General features: G+C 42.2%; 1 protein-coding gene across 1 annotated transcript in view; it reads left to right on the top strand.

Moving 5' to 3' along the window:
* Gcm2 (glial cells missing homolog 2 (Drosophila)) overlaps positions 1–4,443 on the top strand; it is an 8,760-nt gene extending 4,317 nt beyond the window's left edge. The window contains exons 4-5 of the mRNA XM_013016631.1: positions 812–937; positions 3,520–4,443. Coding sequence (XP_012872085.1) covers positions 812–937; positions 3,520–4,443 — 1,050 coding nt within the window. The remainder of the gene's footprint in view (positions 1–811; positions 938–3,519) is intronic.
* The last annotated feature ends 9,017 nt before the right edge of the window (positions 4,444–13,460 follow it).

The following is a 13,460-nucleotide window of genomic DNA, read 5'->3' as shown; positions in this document are numbered from 1 at the left end:
GATCGATCGATCGATCGATAGATAGATGGATAGATGGATAGATAGATGGATAGATGGATGGATAGATAGATGGATGGATGGATAGATAGATAGATAGATAGATAGATAGATAGATAGATAGATAGATTTTTTTAAAAAAGAAATAAGCAGTTGATCCTCTGGTGACCACTAGCTTATATACTATGTGCTCTCTCTTTCTCTCTCTCTCTCTGTTTACACACATACACACACACACACACTTAAGGCCTGAGCATTATCCCTTAGTTATTTTTGCTCAAGACTGGAACTCTACCACTTGAACCACACCCACTTTTCCAGTATTTTGTTGGTTCACTGGAGACAAGAGTTTCACAGACCTTCCTAGCTTCAAATCTCAATCCTCAGATCTCAGCCTCCTAACTAGCTAAGATTACAGGCATGAACCACTGGTGCCCAGCTTATGCTCCTTTAAAAGAAGATTGTTTGCAGACATGATCTCACTGTGTGATCTAGACTAGCCTAAAATCTGTGATCCTCTTGCCTCAGCTTCCTGAGTGCTGGGATTACAGGCCTGCACCACTCCACTCCACTCATTTAGGGCCCGATATAGTGAATCAAGTCCTAGTTCACTTAGTATGGTAAAACAAGTTAGTCGTTTAAAAGTCTATTATTGATGATGGTTGTTTGCATTAATTTTTTGTCATTCTGAAAAAAATAATACAATAACTTGGTATCTTGGAAAAGTCTTAATGAATCTGTTTTTGACCAGCTACCAGAATAGCTATCTTCCTTTAGAAGCACAAACAGGTGGTTTATTTCTTCCTTACCACAGGCCAAGGGAGTTCATGATCACCCAAGACCAGAGAGTAAATCAGAGACAGAAACTAGAAGAAGTATGCTCAAGAGGCAGATGGCCTCTTTCTACCAGCCACAGAGAAAGAGAGTCCGAGAAACCCAGGTAAGAGAGAGCTGCCTGTGCACTGATTTGTGTTCACTTTTATCGCAAGATACCCTGATAAGTGACTGAAATATGAATGCCATGTGTGAATCACAAAAGTGTGATCCGGTGTGAAAAAACATCTATCTCTACAACAAATGTCATTAAACCTTGGGGTAGGGAGTTCTAAATGCTTCTTTTCTCTCTCTTTCTCTCTCTCTCTTTCTCTCTCTCTCTTTCTCTCTCTCTCTCTCTCTCTCTCTCTCTCTCTCTCTGTCTCTCTCTCTCTCTGTCTCTCTCTTCTTTTTTTTTTTTTGGTTTGTCATGGGGCTTGAACTCTGGACCTGGGCACTGTCTCTCAGCTCCTCAGCCCAAGGCAAGTACTCTGCTACTTGAGCCACAGCACCACTTCCAGTTTTCTGGTGATTAATTGGAGATAAGAGTCTCACAGACTTTCCTGCCCCAGGTGGCTTTGAAGTGTGAACCTCAGATCTCAGCCTCCTGAGTAGCTAGGATTATAGGCCTGAGCCACTGGCACCTAGCTTCTAAATGCTTCTTTAAAACAGTGAAGGAAGTGATGCTGTAGCTCAGGTGGTAGAGCACTGGCCTTGAGCTGAAGCGCTGAGGGACAGCGCGCAGGCCCAGAGTTCAAGCCCCACAACCGACCAAAAACACACACACACACACACACCAAAAACTAAAACAGTGAAAAATCTCTCCAAGTAGATGCAGTGAGGATGGGTTTTGATACTGTGATACCAGGGTGATTGTTTCACAGTGATACAGAGAGAACTAGAGTGAAGCGCTCTTTTCTTTGAGGGAGTGTTCAAGACAGCCACCCCCAGTAGAGGCCTGAGTGCAAATTGTACCCAGCCCTGAGTATCACATGCTTTTTTTCTGTCCATACACACCTATGGTAACATGTACTTCATAAATCAGGCGTAGTAACAGATAATAAAACTATAAAATATGCTACAATTAAAGTTACTTAAAATGTATAGATTTTTTTCTGGAATGTTCCATTTAATATTTTTGGATGTTGGTTGACTGTAATTGAAACCTCAAAAGGCAAATTGTGCTAAAAGGGGAAGTATATGTCTGCATCACCCAGGAGTTAGCAAGTTATCCATGAGAGGGTCCTTGTATTTCTTTTAGTCTCTTGTTTTTTAGTCCTGTTCCATTCTCTTTTTCTTTCTTTTTGCTATCTTCTTTCTTTCTTTGTCTCTCTCTTTCTTCTTTTGCCTTCTCTCTTTCTTTCTCTCTTTTTTCTTCCTTCCTTCCTTCCTTTTTTCTGTTTCTTCTTTTGTTCCAGAGCTTGAACTTAGCACCTTGGCTTTCCTGCTCACAGTTAGTTGATACTCTGCCATTTGAGCTATGCTTCCAGCCTGGCCTTTAGTGAATTGAAATTGAATCTCAAAGATTTTTCCGCTTGGGGTTGGTTTTGAATCACAGTTTTCCACATCTCAATCTCCCGAGTGAGCTGCCAGTGCCTGGTATTAGTCAGCTTTCTGCTACTTTAACAGAATATCTGAGACACTCAACTCAAACAGAAGAAAGGTTTGAGTTGGCTTGGTTTTGGACGTTTCAGTCCTTGGTTTCTTGGCTCATGGCTTTGGGCCTATGGTAAGGCAGCCTATCATGATAAAGGATTGCATGGCCAAAGGGAGCCCGTACCTCATCCCCAGAAACAGTAGGATGAGGCCAGGGTCCCACTGTCCCCTTTAAGGATATATCCTCAGTCACCTAAAACCTCCCACTAGGCCCCACCCCATCACAATTCCACCACTTCCAATAGTACTACCCTGGGGCCAAGCACACACAGACCTTTGAGAGACATTTACAATTCAAACTCTAACCTTATTTACACAAAAACAGATCTAATTTCCCTAACCAACTTGATCTATTTGGCTCCTCCACCCAAGCATGGCTGACCGGCAGTGTTAGTGTTAGGATTAGGGAACTAGAGCCTCTCCACGTGCCTAGCATGGGTCTAGGAGTCTCATACATTCAATGGTTACAGAGCCTTACGAGAAGGTAGATATATTGAGCCCCCATATTTAAAATATTCAATGTTCAATCAAGAGAAAGAGAGTCCAGATTTGTTTTTTTCTGGTTCTGGGGCTTGAATTCAGGGCCTAGACACTGTCCCTGAGCTTCTTTTGCTCAGGGCTAGTGCTCTACCTCTTGAGCCATAGCACCACTTCTGGCTTTTTCTGAGTAGTTTACTAGAGAGAAGAATCTCACAGACTTTCTTTCCTAGGCTGGCTGAGAACTTCAATCCTCAGACATCAGCCTCCTGAGTAGTTAGGTTTACAGACATGAGCCACTGATGCCTGGCCAGAGTCAGGATTTGAATGCAGCTCTGAGTAGCTCCTAGGAGCACATGGGGAGAACAGGAGCCCTGGCCCCTCAGATCCATCCAGTGTGGGTGGATTAGCAACCTCGGGGCCCAGTCTCAAATCAGGTCTTTTAGGAGCACATGATTCCCCACACAGTGCCTGCAGCGAAATGGTTTGGGTTATCTTTTGGGACTGGCTGTTGTTATGGAGAAAGATGTCCACATCACTTCCATGTGACCTGTCTGTATTTATGTCCTTTTGTAGGCAGGACAGGACCAAGATGCCAGGGGACATTTCCACAGCATGCCTCCCCTGGAGGCCCCTGAGCTATTTGATATAATGTCTGACACCGGCTTCCCAATTCCAGGGCAGTCTGGCCCTTCCTTCCCAAACACTGAGGCTGCTGGAGCTAACTACGACCTGGCTTCCTTTCAAGAAGACACGACACTCCCCTTTCAGAAATGTCCAAACCCAAGGATCTATTTGCCTCGGTCCTCTTGCAGCTATGAATTTGTAAATTCTGGACAGACAAATTCAAGCCCATATCTGACTCTTTGCAATGACTCTACGGATATCCTTAAGGACACAGACCTGGTTCATCTGAACACACTACAATATGATGTCAACGCCCATAGCAACTACGAAAGAAGCTTTGACTTCAATCAACAGCATGGCTGGAAACCAACTCTTGGAAACGCTGGTCCTGAGGACAGGACTGACCATGGACAATGCCAGGCCAAAGCCACATGCCCTTATTCTAACCCAGAGCAGCCCTGCAGGTACCTGACCACCCCACCAGCCCTGCACACAGTCATCACCACCACCACCAAAGTGTCCTGCCAGGCCTACCAGCACCCTGTTCTGAGACACAGTGACAGTGGGCAAGAGGTGCCTGGCCTTTCCAGCTGTAACTATGCTGCTGAAAATGTCACGATCTCCATTTATCCAGAAACCCTGGACCCTACAGCCTCGATCACCAGGCCAGCTTCTCCAGCAGGAAAAGTCCCTTTGAAAATCTCAGGGGACTGCTGGACTCTCATACCCACTTTGGCTTTTCCTCAACAGGCAGCCTCCTCCAAGATAGACAGGATAGACGAGTGGGAGGCGTGTCTGTCCGGGCTGGGCTCTGAAGTCAGTTATTTGGATAGAGCGGGTCCTCTTTTTACCTTTGGCAATGAGGATTTATGAAAGATATCCCCAGGGGCCATGTTGGTATGCATGCAGGAAATGAAATGCAAGGTAGCAGCTCACTCTCTTGTTGAGCTGGGAGATTCTTATAAATGAAGAAATAGAGTGGAATTGCTACTCAGTGGAAGAAAATACCCGTTGGAAATATTCCATAGTATACAGAAACCTTGTCCAGCAATGGGAACTCCTAACAGCACGTAGAAGACAGGCAAAAGGCTGGACTTTGCCAAAGGAACAAACAAAAATAACTGAAGAAAAGGAAGGTTAAAAATGTTTAAATGTTGGTCTAGCTTCACCTAGCTTACTAGCTGGAACAGGAGTTGAAGTTTCTGCTTTTTGGCAATTATGCCTTTTTAAAAAACTGTGTGTGTGTGTGTGTGTGTGTGTGTGTGTGTGTGTGTGTACAGGAGTTGAAGTTTCTGCTTTTTGGCAATTATGCCTTTTTAAAAAACTGTGTGTGTGTGTGTGTGTGTGTATGTGTGTGTGTGTGTGTGTGTGTGTGTGTGTGTGTGTGTGTGCTGGTCCTAGGGCTTAAATTCAGGGACTAGGTACTGTTCCCTAAGCCTTTTGTGCTTAAGGCTAGTGCTGTACCTCTTAAGCCACAGCTCCATTCCAAGTTTTATTTTTGTTTTGTCTTGAGGCTTGAACTCAGGGCCTGGGCACTGTCCCTGAACCTCTTTGGGCTCAAAGCTAGTGCTCTACCACTTGAGCCACAGCACCACTTCTGGCTTTTCTGAGTAATTATTGGAGATAAGAGTCTCACAGGGACTTTTCTACCCATGCTGGCTTCAAACTGTGATCCTCAAATCTCAGCCTCCTGAGTAGCTAACAATTATTTTTAAAAGAACTTTGTTTTTAGCTTGGTATGGTAGCATATGTTTATAATTCTAGTATTTGGGAAACTGAAGCAGGAGGATCTCAAGTTTAAGCCAACTTGGGCTACACAGCATGACCCTGTCTAAAATCAAAACAAAGAAATTCTTTAAAGAACTTTTACTTTTTAGCAATTAACTTGAATATGTTTTCTTAACATGATGGTCCTCCTAAAAGAAACAACCTAAGAATGACAATGTGTATTTGGTGAGTTATTATTGTATTTCTGATTAGATTTCAAAATTAGAATTGAGATGTTTTATTCAAATATAGCTTTAATGTTATTTTGTTATTCTTCATAAATGTAATTGCTGATGTTCAATGAAATGTAATGAGGACATCTAAAGTGGTATAGTTGGATTATTTCAAAACACAAATAGAAAGGTGAATTATTCATATTGTGAGCCTGGAAGCTTCTCAAGAAATACTAAAACTTGTTAATGTAACCATTTTGTAGTTTATTTTAGAAATACCTTTGACTGTACTATGTTATCACAGAAGACCTCTTAGAAACATGTGAAGTGGTGATGGGTGTACTCAGTGGGGAGCATTGCCAACTTATTCAAGCTACTGGGTTTTGTTTTGTATTTTTGTCATGGGGCTTGAACTCTGGATCTTGAGCTCTTCAGCTCAAGGCTAACACTCTAACACTTGAGCCACAGCGCCACTTCCAGTTTTCCAGTGGTTAATTGGAGATTAGAGTTTCACAGACTTACCTGCCCGGGCTGGCTTTGAACTGTGATCAACAGATCTTAGCCTCCTGAGTAGCTTGGTGGTGTGAGCCACTGGCGCCCAGCTAAGGTACTAGGTTTAATCCCCAACACCACAAAGGTCCTGGGTTCAACCTCAACACCACAAAAATAAAATTTGAAATGTGCTTTTAACACTGAATGAAAATACGTAGTTTTCAAGCAAAGGTGACAGATTACATAAGAAACAAATTTTGAGAGGTTGGGCAGAATGATATGCACCTGTAATCCCAGCTACATGGAAGGTAAAGGTTGGGAGGATTGTGGTTCAAAGCCAGCCTAGGCAAAAAGCTAATGAGATCTCCTTACAACAAACAAACTAGGTATGGTGGTGCACATCTGTGATTCAAGTTATACTGGAAGCAAACATAGTAGGATTACAGTCCAAGAGGAGGATTATAGTCCAAGGACAGGCTAGCAAAAAGACTCCATCTAAAAAAATAACTAAAGTAAAAAATTGACTAGGGGTGTTTCTAAAGTGGTAAAGAACCTACCTTGTAAGCCCAAGGCCCTGAAATCAAACCCAGTAACACTGAAGAAAGAGGAAGAGAAAGAAGAGGAGGAAAAAGAGGGGGAGGAAGAAGAAAAGGAGGAGAAAGAGAAGGAAGAGGAAAAGAAAGGAAGGAAAGAACTTTTTACAATCATAACAAAATAACATTCTCAAAATTGTATATAATACCCATTTTTAGTAATTGACTTACAGTAAGTCAAGTTCCATTTTAAACCATCGAGTGTTCTGTGTAGGTCACCTGACCCATAAAACCCTAATATTCTAACCTAATAAATCTATGCTGTGCTTGCCACAGCATAGGTGCACTAGGACTCTATAGCCCACTTTTTATTTTCTCAAAGGAAAGGGTATCCAGAATACTCAAGGTCTATGCTTTCTTTTAAATGACCACTACTAAACTGTCAGCTGGTAGTGGCTCAAAACAGCACTCACTGTATACAGTTCTGTTCTCATCCCTGAACATGTAGCTATTGGACCTCACTGTTGTCCTGTGACCTACCATGAAAGTCAGTGCAAGGCCTGGGATTTGAATCCAGATTGTCTTCTGCACCATATTCCTCCCCACACATTAGCTTTGATGAAGACATTTATCTATGAGGTTCCATTGAAGTGGGGTACATGGCATGATATAGTGAGTTTTATGAACCCTAAGTAAGTATTGATGGGTAGGATGGGGACGTCTCACTAATATTTTGCCCCAGCTGGCCTCCAACTGCAATCCTTGTAATCTCTGCCTCCTGGAGAGCTGCATCTTCCTTTTGATGGAATTTGCTTTAGTGATAGAGTTGCCAGGGTTAACAAATGAAAATCAAATCTGTTAAATTAAATGTGAACTTCAAACAAAGAATGAGTCATTTTTGAGTATATCACCTCCAAATATTGTGATATATATAGCAAAAAAAAGTAGTCATCATTTATCAGAAATTCAAATTCATCTGGGTATCCCATTTATTTATATCTGGCACTCCTTAGCAGTGATATTATAAGTTCATTTCTTATGTAAAATACGGTAAATATCTGATACACAAATAGACTGAAAGTGTGTTTATGTGGAAATTGTTTCGTTGCTACATATTTATGAGGAGATAATATTTAGTTGTGCTTATTTTACTTACTAGGTAAATATATTTCATCATTCCTTAAAGCTTATGTATCATAAATAAAGGCAATCTAAGATTTTTAGAAAGCCAACAATTACCCTTTGCCATTTCTATCTTTAACCCACACATGACAAACTACCTGAGCTCCTACCACTAATCCCTTTGCCTTACATTTTTCAAATTCATTTACTGACACCCTATTAATTTTATTTCCATTTCTCCTACTGCAAAGCAAACAAATTCTCTTTGGCTGCTCCATCCATGATGTGTTTTAAATTAGTAAGCCATTACAGCAAGCTTTTCTGGTCCTCAATTAGACACCTGAACTACCTACATGGCGTTAGGATTTCTGTTGTGTTTTCTGGCTTTCTGATAAAGCTTTTAAAGCAGGAGCTCCTTGAGGGCCCTGGGGATGGACAAGAAGAGAGACAGAGAAAGAATTTCAGCCACCTGTGGCATCACTGAGTGAAAATGCCACCCATCTGCCAGCGAAGGCCTCTGCCTGGGGAAACAATGGGGAAACAAACTGTATTTTCAAATGTTCCTTAAGAGAAAGGTTTGAAGAGCCTCTGCCTGGAGATATCTATTTCACGACAGTACTGATGCAGTTTCCTGAAGTCACCTCATTTCCTTTTCTCCACCATCTCACACACTCTGCCTTTTGCATCTAAAGCACAGCTACCCTGTTACTACTTCTAAATCTTGACCTATTTAGACAAAAATTCAATTAGTAAACTTGTCTAAGATTAGACAAGTTTATACACTCGAGAAAAACTGAATGGATATATTTCAACATTCTCCTATACTTACTGATGGAGAATCCCCCCCTGATTGTCAGCTATGGCCACTAGATCCTTGAGATCCAATTCTTTGATGAGAACAAGTTTGCCGGTAGTCTGTGAAATGTTATACGTGTGCTGCCCGAGCAAGTGGTGACAGAAGTGCCAGTGATCTCAGTGATCTGGATCAGTTGTAAAAATGCCAGGAAAAAATGTCACGGTGATGCTCAGGAACTGGTAACATCATAAATCAAAACTAGTTGCATACTGATAACACCTCACACTCCAACTTGACTACTTAGAATGTGCCTTGGGTTGGCACATTCATTCCTGTAATCCTAGCTAACACAGAAGGCTAAGATCTGAGGATGAAGGTTTGAAACCAGCCTCGGCAGTGTGTGAGACTGTTGTCGCCAATTAACCACCAAAAAGCCAGAAGTGGAGGTGTGACTCAAGTGGGAGAGCACCAGGTTTGGTAGAAGGAGGGTTAAATAATCCAGTAAGGAATAGACGAATCAAATTTTCACTCCAACACTACATCTTATTCTTTCAGTGTTTTCCAGCAGAAGTTCTAAATTCATACAGAGTCCCATCCTAGGACCTAGCAGGAGGAAGAGGTAAGTTCTCCACGTTGTGTGGACACTGAAAGATGCAATAGCCCCATGAGACCCCGGAGAAGGAGGAATAACTTCTGAAGACCTCAGCCCGGCACTACTGCCTAATGAACTCTAGCATGAGCACCCTGCCATTCACTCTCTACACCCATGGAACTGGCTGGAGGTACAGGAAGGGTCCATATCAGTGAGAGCTCCTCAGGGAGCCTGAGCCAAAGTGCTCCCAATGGACACTTTGCTGGACAGAAGACAGGTTCTCAGTAATGAGCACCATAACCATGCATTTTCCTGTGTCTTTAAAGATGTAATACAGTGTCTAGAGATGACAGTCATCTAGTAAGGCACTTGCAGTGTTCAGGTTGTAAGCATAGTAGTTCTTGAACTGGTCCTAACACACCCCAAGGACACTGGTGAAAATGGGTAGAAAAATATTAGTGTGAGTTGAGAAAGGTCGAAATTGTTTCACAGAGATAAGTTCTGGGTTAATTACATTTTTTTGCCTCTATTTTTTTTAAAGAAGAAAACCTCTTGTTTCCATTTCCTGGAGTTCATTTTTATAAATATTATTTTATATAATCAGATTGACTCTATTCTTTATATTTCCCTTAGCACATTCTGTGGAAGGGGGGAAAAGGAAGAAAGAAAAACGACAAAGTCTATCATTGACTTCCACAGTATTTGTGGTGGTTATACAATGGTACTTAATGTATTAAATGCTCTACAATTGTTATATTTTATACGATCCATTGTATATTATGGGAGTTTGGGCTCAATTTGAATGATACATAGATACCTGATGAGTCTCTTCTAACTGCATGTTTTTGTGTGTGCCACAATGGGGACTTTAACTTAGGGACTTATGCTCTTATTTGATTTTTCCATCATGGCTGGTGCTCTACCACTTGAGCCACAGCTCTACTACCAGCTTTTTGGTGGTTAATTGGACATGAGAGTCTTATAGACTTTCTTGCCCAGGCTGGCTTCAAACCATGATCCTCAGATCTCAGCCTCTTGAGTAGCTAGGATTACAGGCTGGAATGGATGGGTTTGTTATACAAACAAATACAGCTCTTACTGCTCCCTCTCACCCCTCTAGTCTTCTGCTATGGGGTGATGTAGCAAGGAAACAGAAGGAGGGACTCAGACTTCCCAGGCTCCAAAATCATAAGCACAAAAATTGTTTTCTTTACAAAGTATCCAATCTGCAGTCTTCTGATACAGCAACCGCCAAACCACCAAGACAGAAAGAGAATTGCAAGTGTGGGCAGGAAGGAAGTAGACAAATTTCTGTGACAAGTTCCAGGAAAGCATCACTCAGAATATCTCATGTAGGTCAAATCACACCAGGGAAGTCCCCAGAGAAGGAAGGATGGGTTTTGGTGATGGGAAGTAGCAGCTTGCCCTAGCCAGGGGAGAGTAGAAGGAGAGGAGATGGTCTTCACGGAGCTCAAGTACAGCTGTGCCTTTCCCATGGGAAGTCTTGGCGGGTTTTGAGCAGAGGCAGGACATAATTCGATGTGTGTTTTGACAGAACCTCTCTGGCTGGTCTGTTGAGAACCGAGTGAGAAGTGTTGGGTATGGAAACAGGGAGCTGGTTAAAAGGCTATTACCACAACACATGGGTGAGAGGACCGTGACTTGCTAGGATTGTGGCAGCAGAGGTGGTATGGTCACACTTGGAATTCGTTGTGAAATGAACAGCCTTGGGCATCCTGTTTATGTGTAGAAGAAGAGAAAGATTGGAGCCTAGCAGCTGGGACCATGGGGTTGCCGTCAACGGAGACGGCAGGAGGAGAAGCTAGGTGACTGACAAAGGAGAGGAGGAGTTGAGAATTGATCGTGTGGAGCTCTAAATATTATCTTGCTAAGTGAAGGTGTTGAGTAGGTTCCAGGCAGAGACACAGAAGCAAGAGTCCTGAGCTAGAAAATCATCAACATCTTTGACATCTGTGGATTTTCAAGTGTGATCTATATCTCAGGTATTATTACTTATCTCTCTTGATCCATTGCTCATGGATAGCAAACAATTAAACCCTATATTTGGAACCCTAAAGAGATTTTTGAAAAGAAACTTGTAGTGGCATCCTTCTTCCTTCCATCCTTTCTTCCTTAATTCCTTCCTTCCTTCCTTCCTTCCCTTCTTTTTTCTTCCTTCCTTCCCTTCTTTACTTCTTTTCCTCCTTTCTCTCTCTCTCTTTTTCTTTCTTTCTCTCTTCCTCTCTTCTTTCTCTCTTTCTCTCTTTCTTTCTTGTGGCACTTGAATTCAGGGCCTGGGGATTGTCCCTAAGCTCTTTTTGTTCAATGCTAACACTCTAGCTACAGCACCACTTTCAGTTTTTCTGGTGCTTAATTGGAGATAAAGGGTCTCATGGACTTTCCTGCCCAGGCTTTGATTACAGGTATGAGACATCAGTACCTGGCTTTCTTGTTTGTTTGGGTTTTTTTAGTGTTTTGTTTTGTTTTGTTGTCAGTCATGGGGCTTAAACTCTGGTCCTGGGCGCTGTCCCTCAGCTCTTCAGCTCAAAGCTAGCACTCTACCACTTGAGCCACAGCTCCACTTCTGGTTTTCTGGTGGTTAATTGGTGATAAGAGTCTTATGGACTTTCCTGCCTGGGCTGTGTTTGAACAGCGATCCTCAGATCTCAGCCTCCTGAGTAGCTAAGATTACAGGTGTGAGCCACCGGTACCTGGCTGGTTTTGGGTTTTTTTTTTTTTTAAAGAACATTGCACATACAAGATTTAAGGGTTTTTTTCTAGTACTTTGTTTTGTTTTGTTTTTGCAGTACTAGGTTTGAACTCAAGGCCTTAATCTGCTAAGCAGGTGTTGTACATCTGAGCCATGCTTTCCACTCCAGCATGTACTTGGACTGTGACCTCCCTATACTTGACTTCCAGTCATAGTGATGTTTCAGCCCAGACTGGCCTCTAACCATGATTGTCTTGATTTTAATATCCCTTGTAGCTGAGATGGCAGGCACACACTACTGCACTCAACTATTAATTGAGAAGGGGTCTTACATGTATGTCTCGGCTGGCCTCAAACTGTGAGACTCTCAATCTCAGCCTCCCAAATAGCTGGGTTACAGGCATAAACTACCAGCACCAGCTTCTTCTACTTAAGTGTTTTACTGTTGATCTTAAATACAAAGAACTTAAGAGATTTTTTTAACATTAATGATAGGCTTACAAAGTATTTTCAATTAGAAGCTTCCAGAAGGCTGTGTAATAACACCTTCTTTGAGATTGCTTATCTTCGTAGAAATTGAAAAGGCTCAAATGTAGAGTCTGAAAGAAGCATGAAGCTGCTAGGTCAGCTACCATCTTGATGGCAATCATATACTAAGGGTGAACTGCTTATTCTCGATAAGAAATATGCTGGTAGTTTGAAAATACACACACTATTGAATACTCCACTTCGTATGGGGAATTGAAAAACATCTCTCCTAAGACTTAACTACTGAAAATTGAGCATTTGAAGAGGGAAGGATGTATGGAAAACATAAAAATGAATATACATAAAAGGGAATCTTAAAAGAAAGGTTATATGAAACTCCTGCAAATCTTGAGGTTATGCTGTCGATTAGGACATATATTTTATCATTTGGATGTTACATATCTACTTGTCAAGCTAGGAAAAAGTACAAATATAAATATTTGGGGTCACAAGCATGACCTTGCTGTAAAACATTTGGGGTAGAGCCAGTGAAGTTGTAATTTCTTCCATTTCTGGTTCTGCATATAGTAGAGTGACTTGATTAGACAAACTCTTCTCCCAGTAATAATTAGAGTTCCTACACAAAACTTTAATATGTAACTATTAAAGGTCCTGGGAATCAAAAGTCATGGAAACAATGTGGAAATTGGAGGGGAAGGACACCAGCTCTGTTTCTTACTTATGTCGCTGCCCCCTCCACCTCCCACATTTCCCCAGCCATAGGCTTAGACAGCTGGAATCTGAGCTTGAAGCTCAGGGCTGTTGACTTGTCAGAGGATGGGGTCTGGGCTCCAAACCAAGGGGAGAGACCTCAGGAAAGAGGTAGCTACAGAACAAGTGCTAAGCCTGCGTAAACTCACTGTAAACTTTGGACTGACCCAGGAACTGTTTAAACAGACAAGAACCCAAGGTGGTCAATGAAAAGCAATAGCTGGAAAACCAAAAACAAATCAGCAACAGTGATCTGATGCTGGTGACTCATGCCTGTAATCCTAGCTATTCAGGAGGCTGAGAGCTGAGGATAACAGTTCAAAGCCAGCCCAGGCAGGAAAGTCTCTGAGACTCTTTTTTTTGTCGGCCGTGGGGCTTGAACTCTGGGCCTGGGCGCTGTCCCTCAGCTCTTCAGCTCAAGGCGAGTGCTCTACCACTTGAGCTACAGCGCCACTTCCGGTTTTCT

Source organism: Dipodomys ordii, unplaced genomic scaffold (genome assembly GCF_000151885.1).
Source record: "Dipodomys ordii isolate 6190 unplaced genomic scaffold, Dord_2.0 Scaffold32, whole genome shotgun sequence".
Classification (NCBI taxonomy): domain Eukaryota; kingdom Metazoa; phylum Chordata; class Mammalia; order Rodentia; family Heteromyidae; genus Dipodomys; species Dipodomys ordii.
The sequence above is the reverse complement of the archived record's forward strand: the minus strand, read 5'-3'. Positions and strand labels throughout refer to the sequence as shown.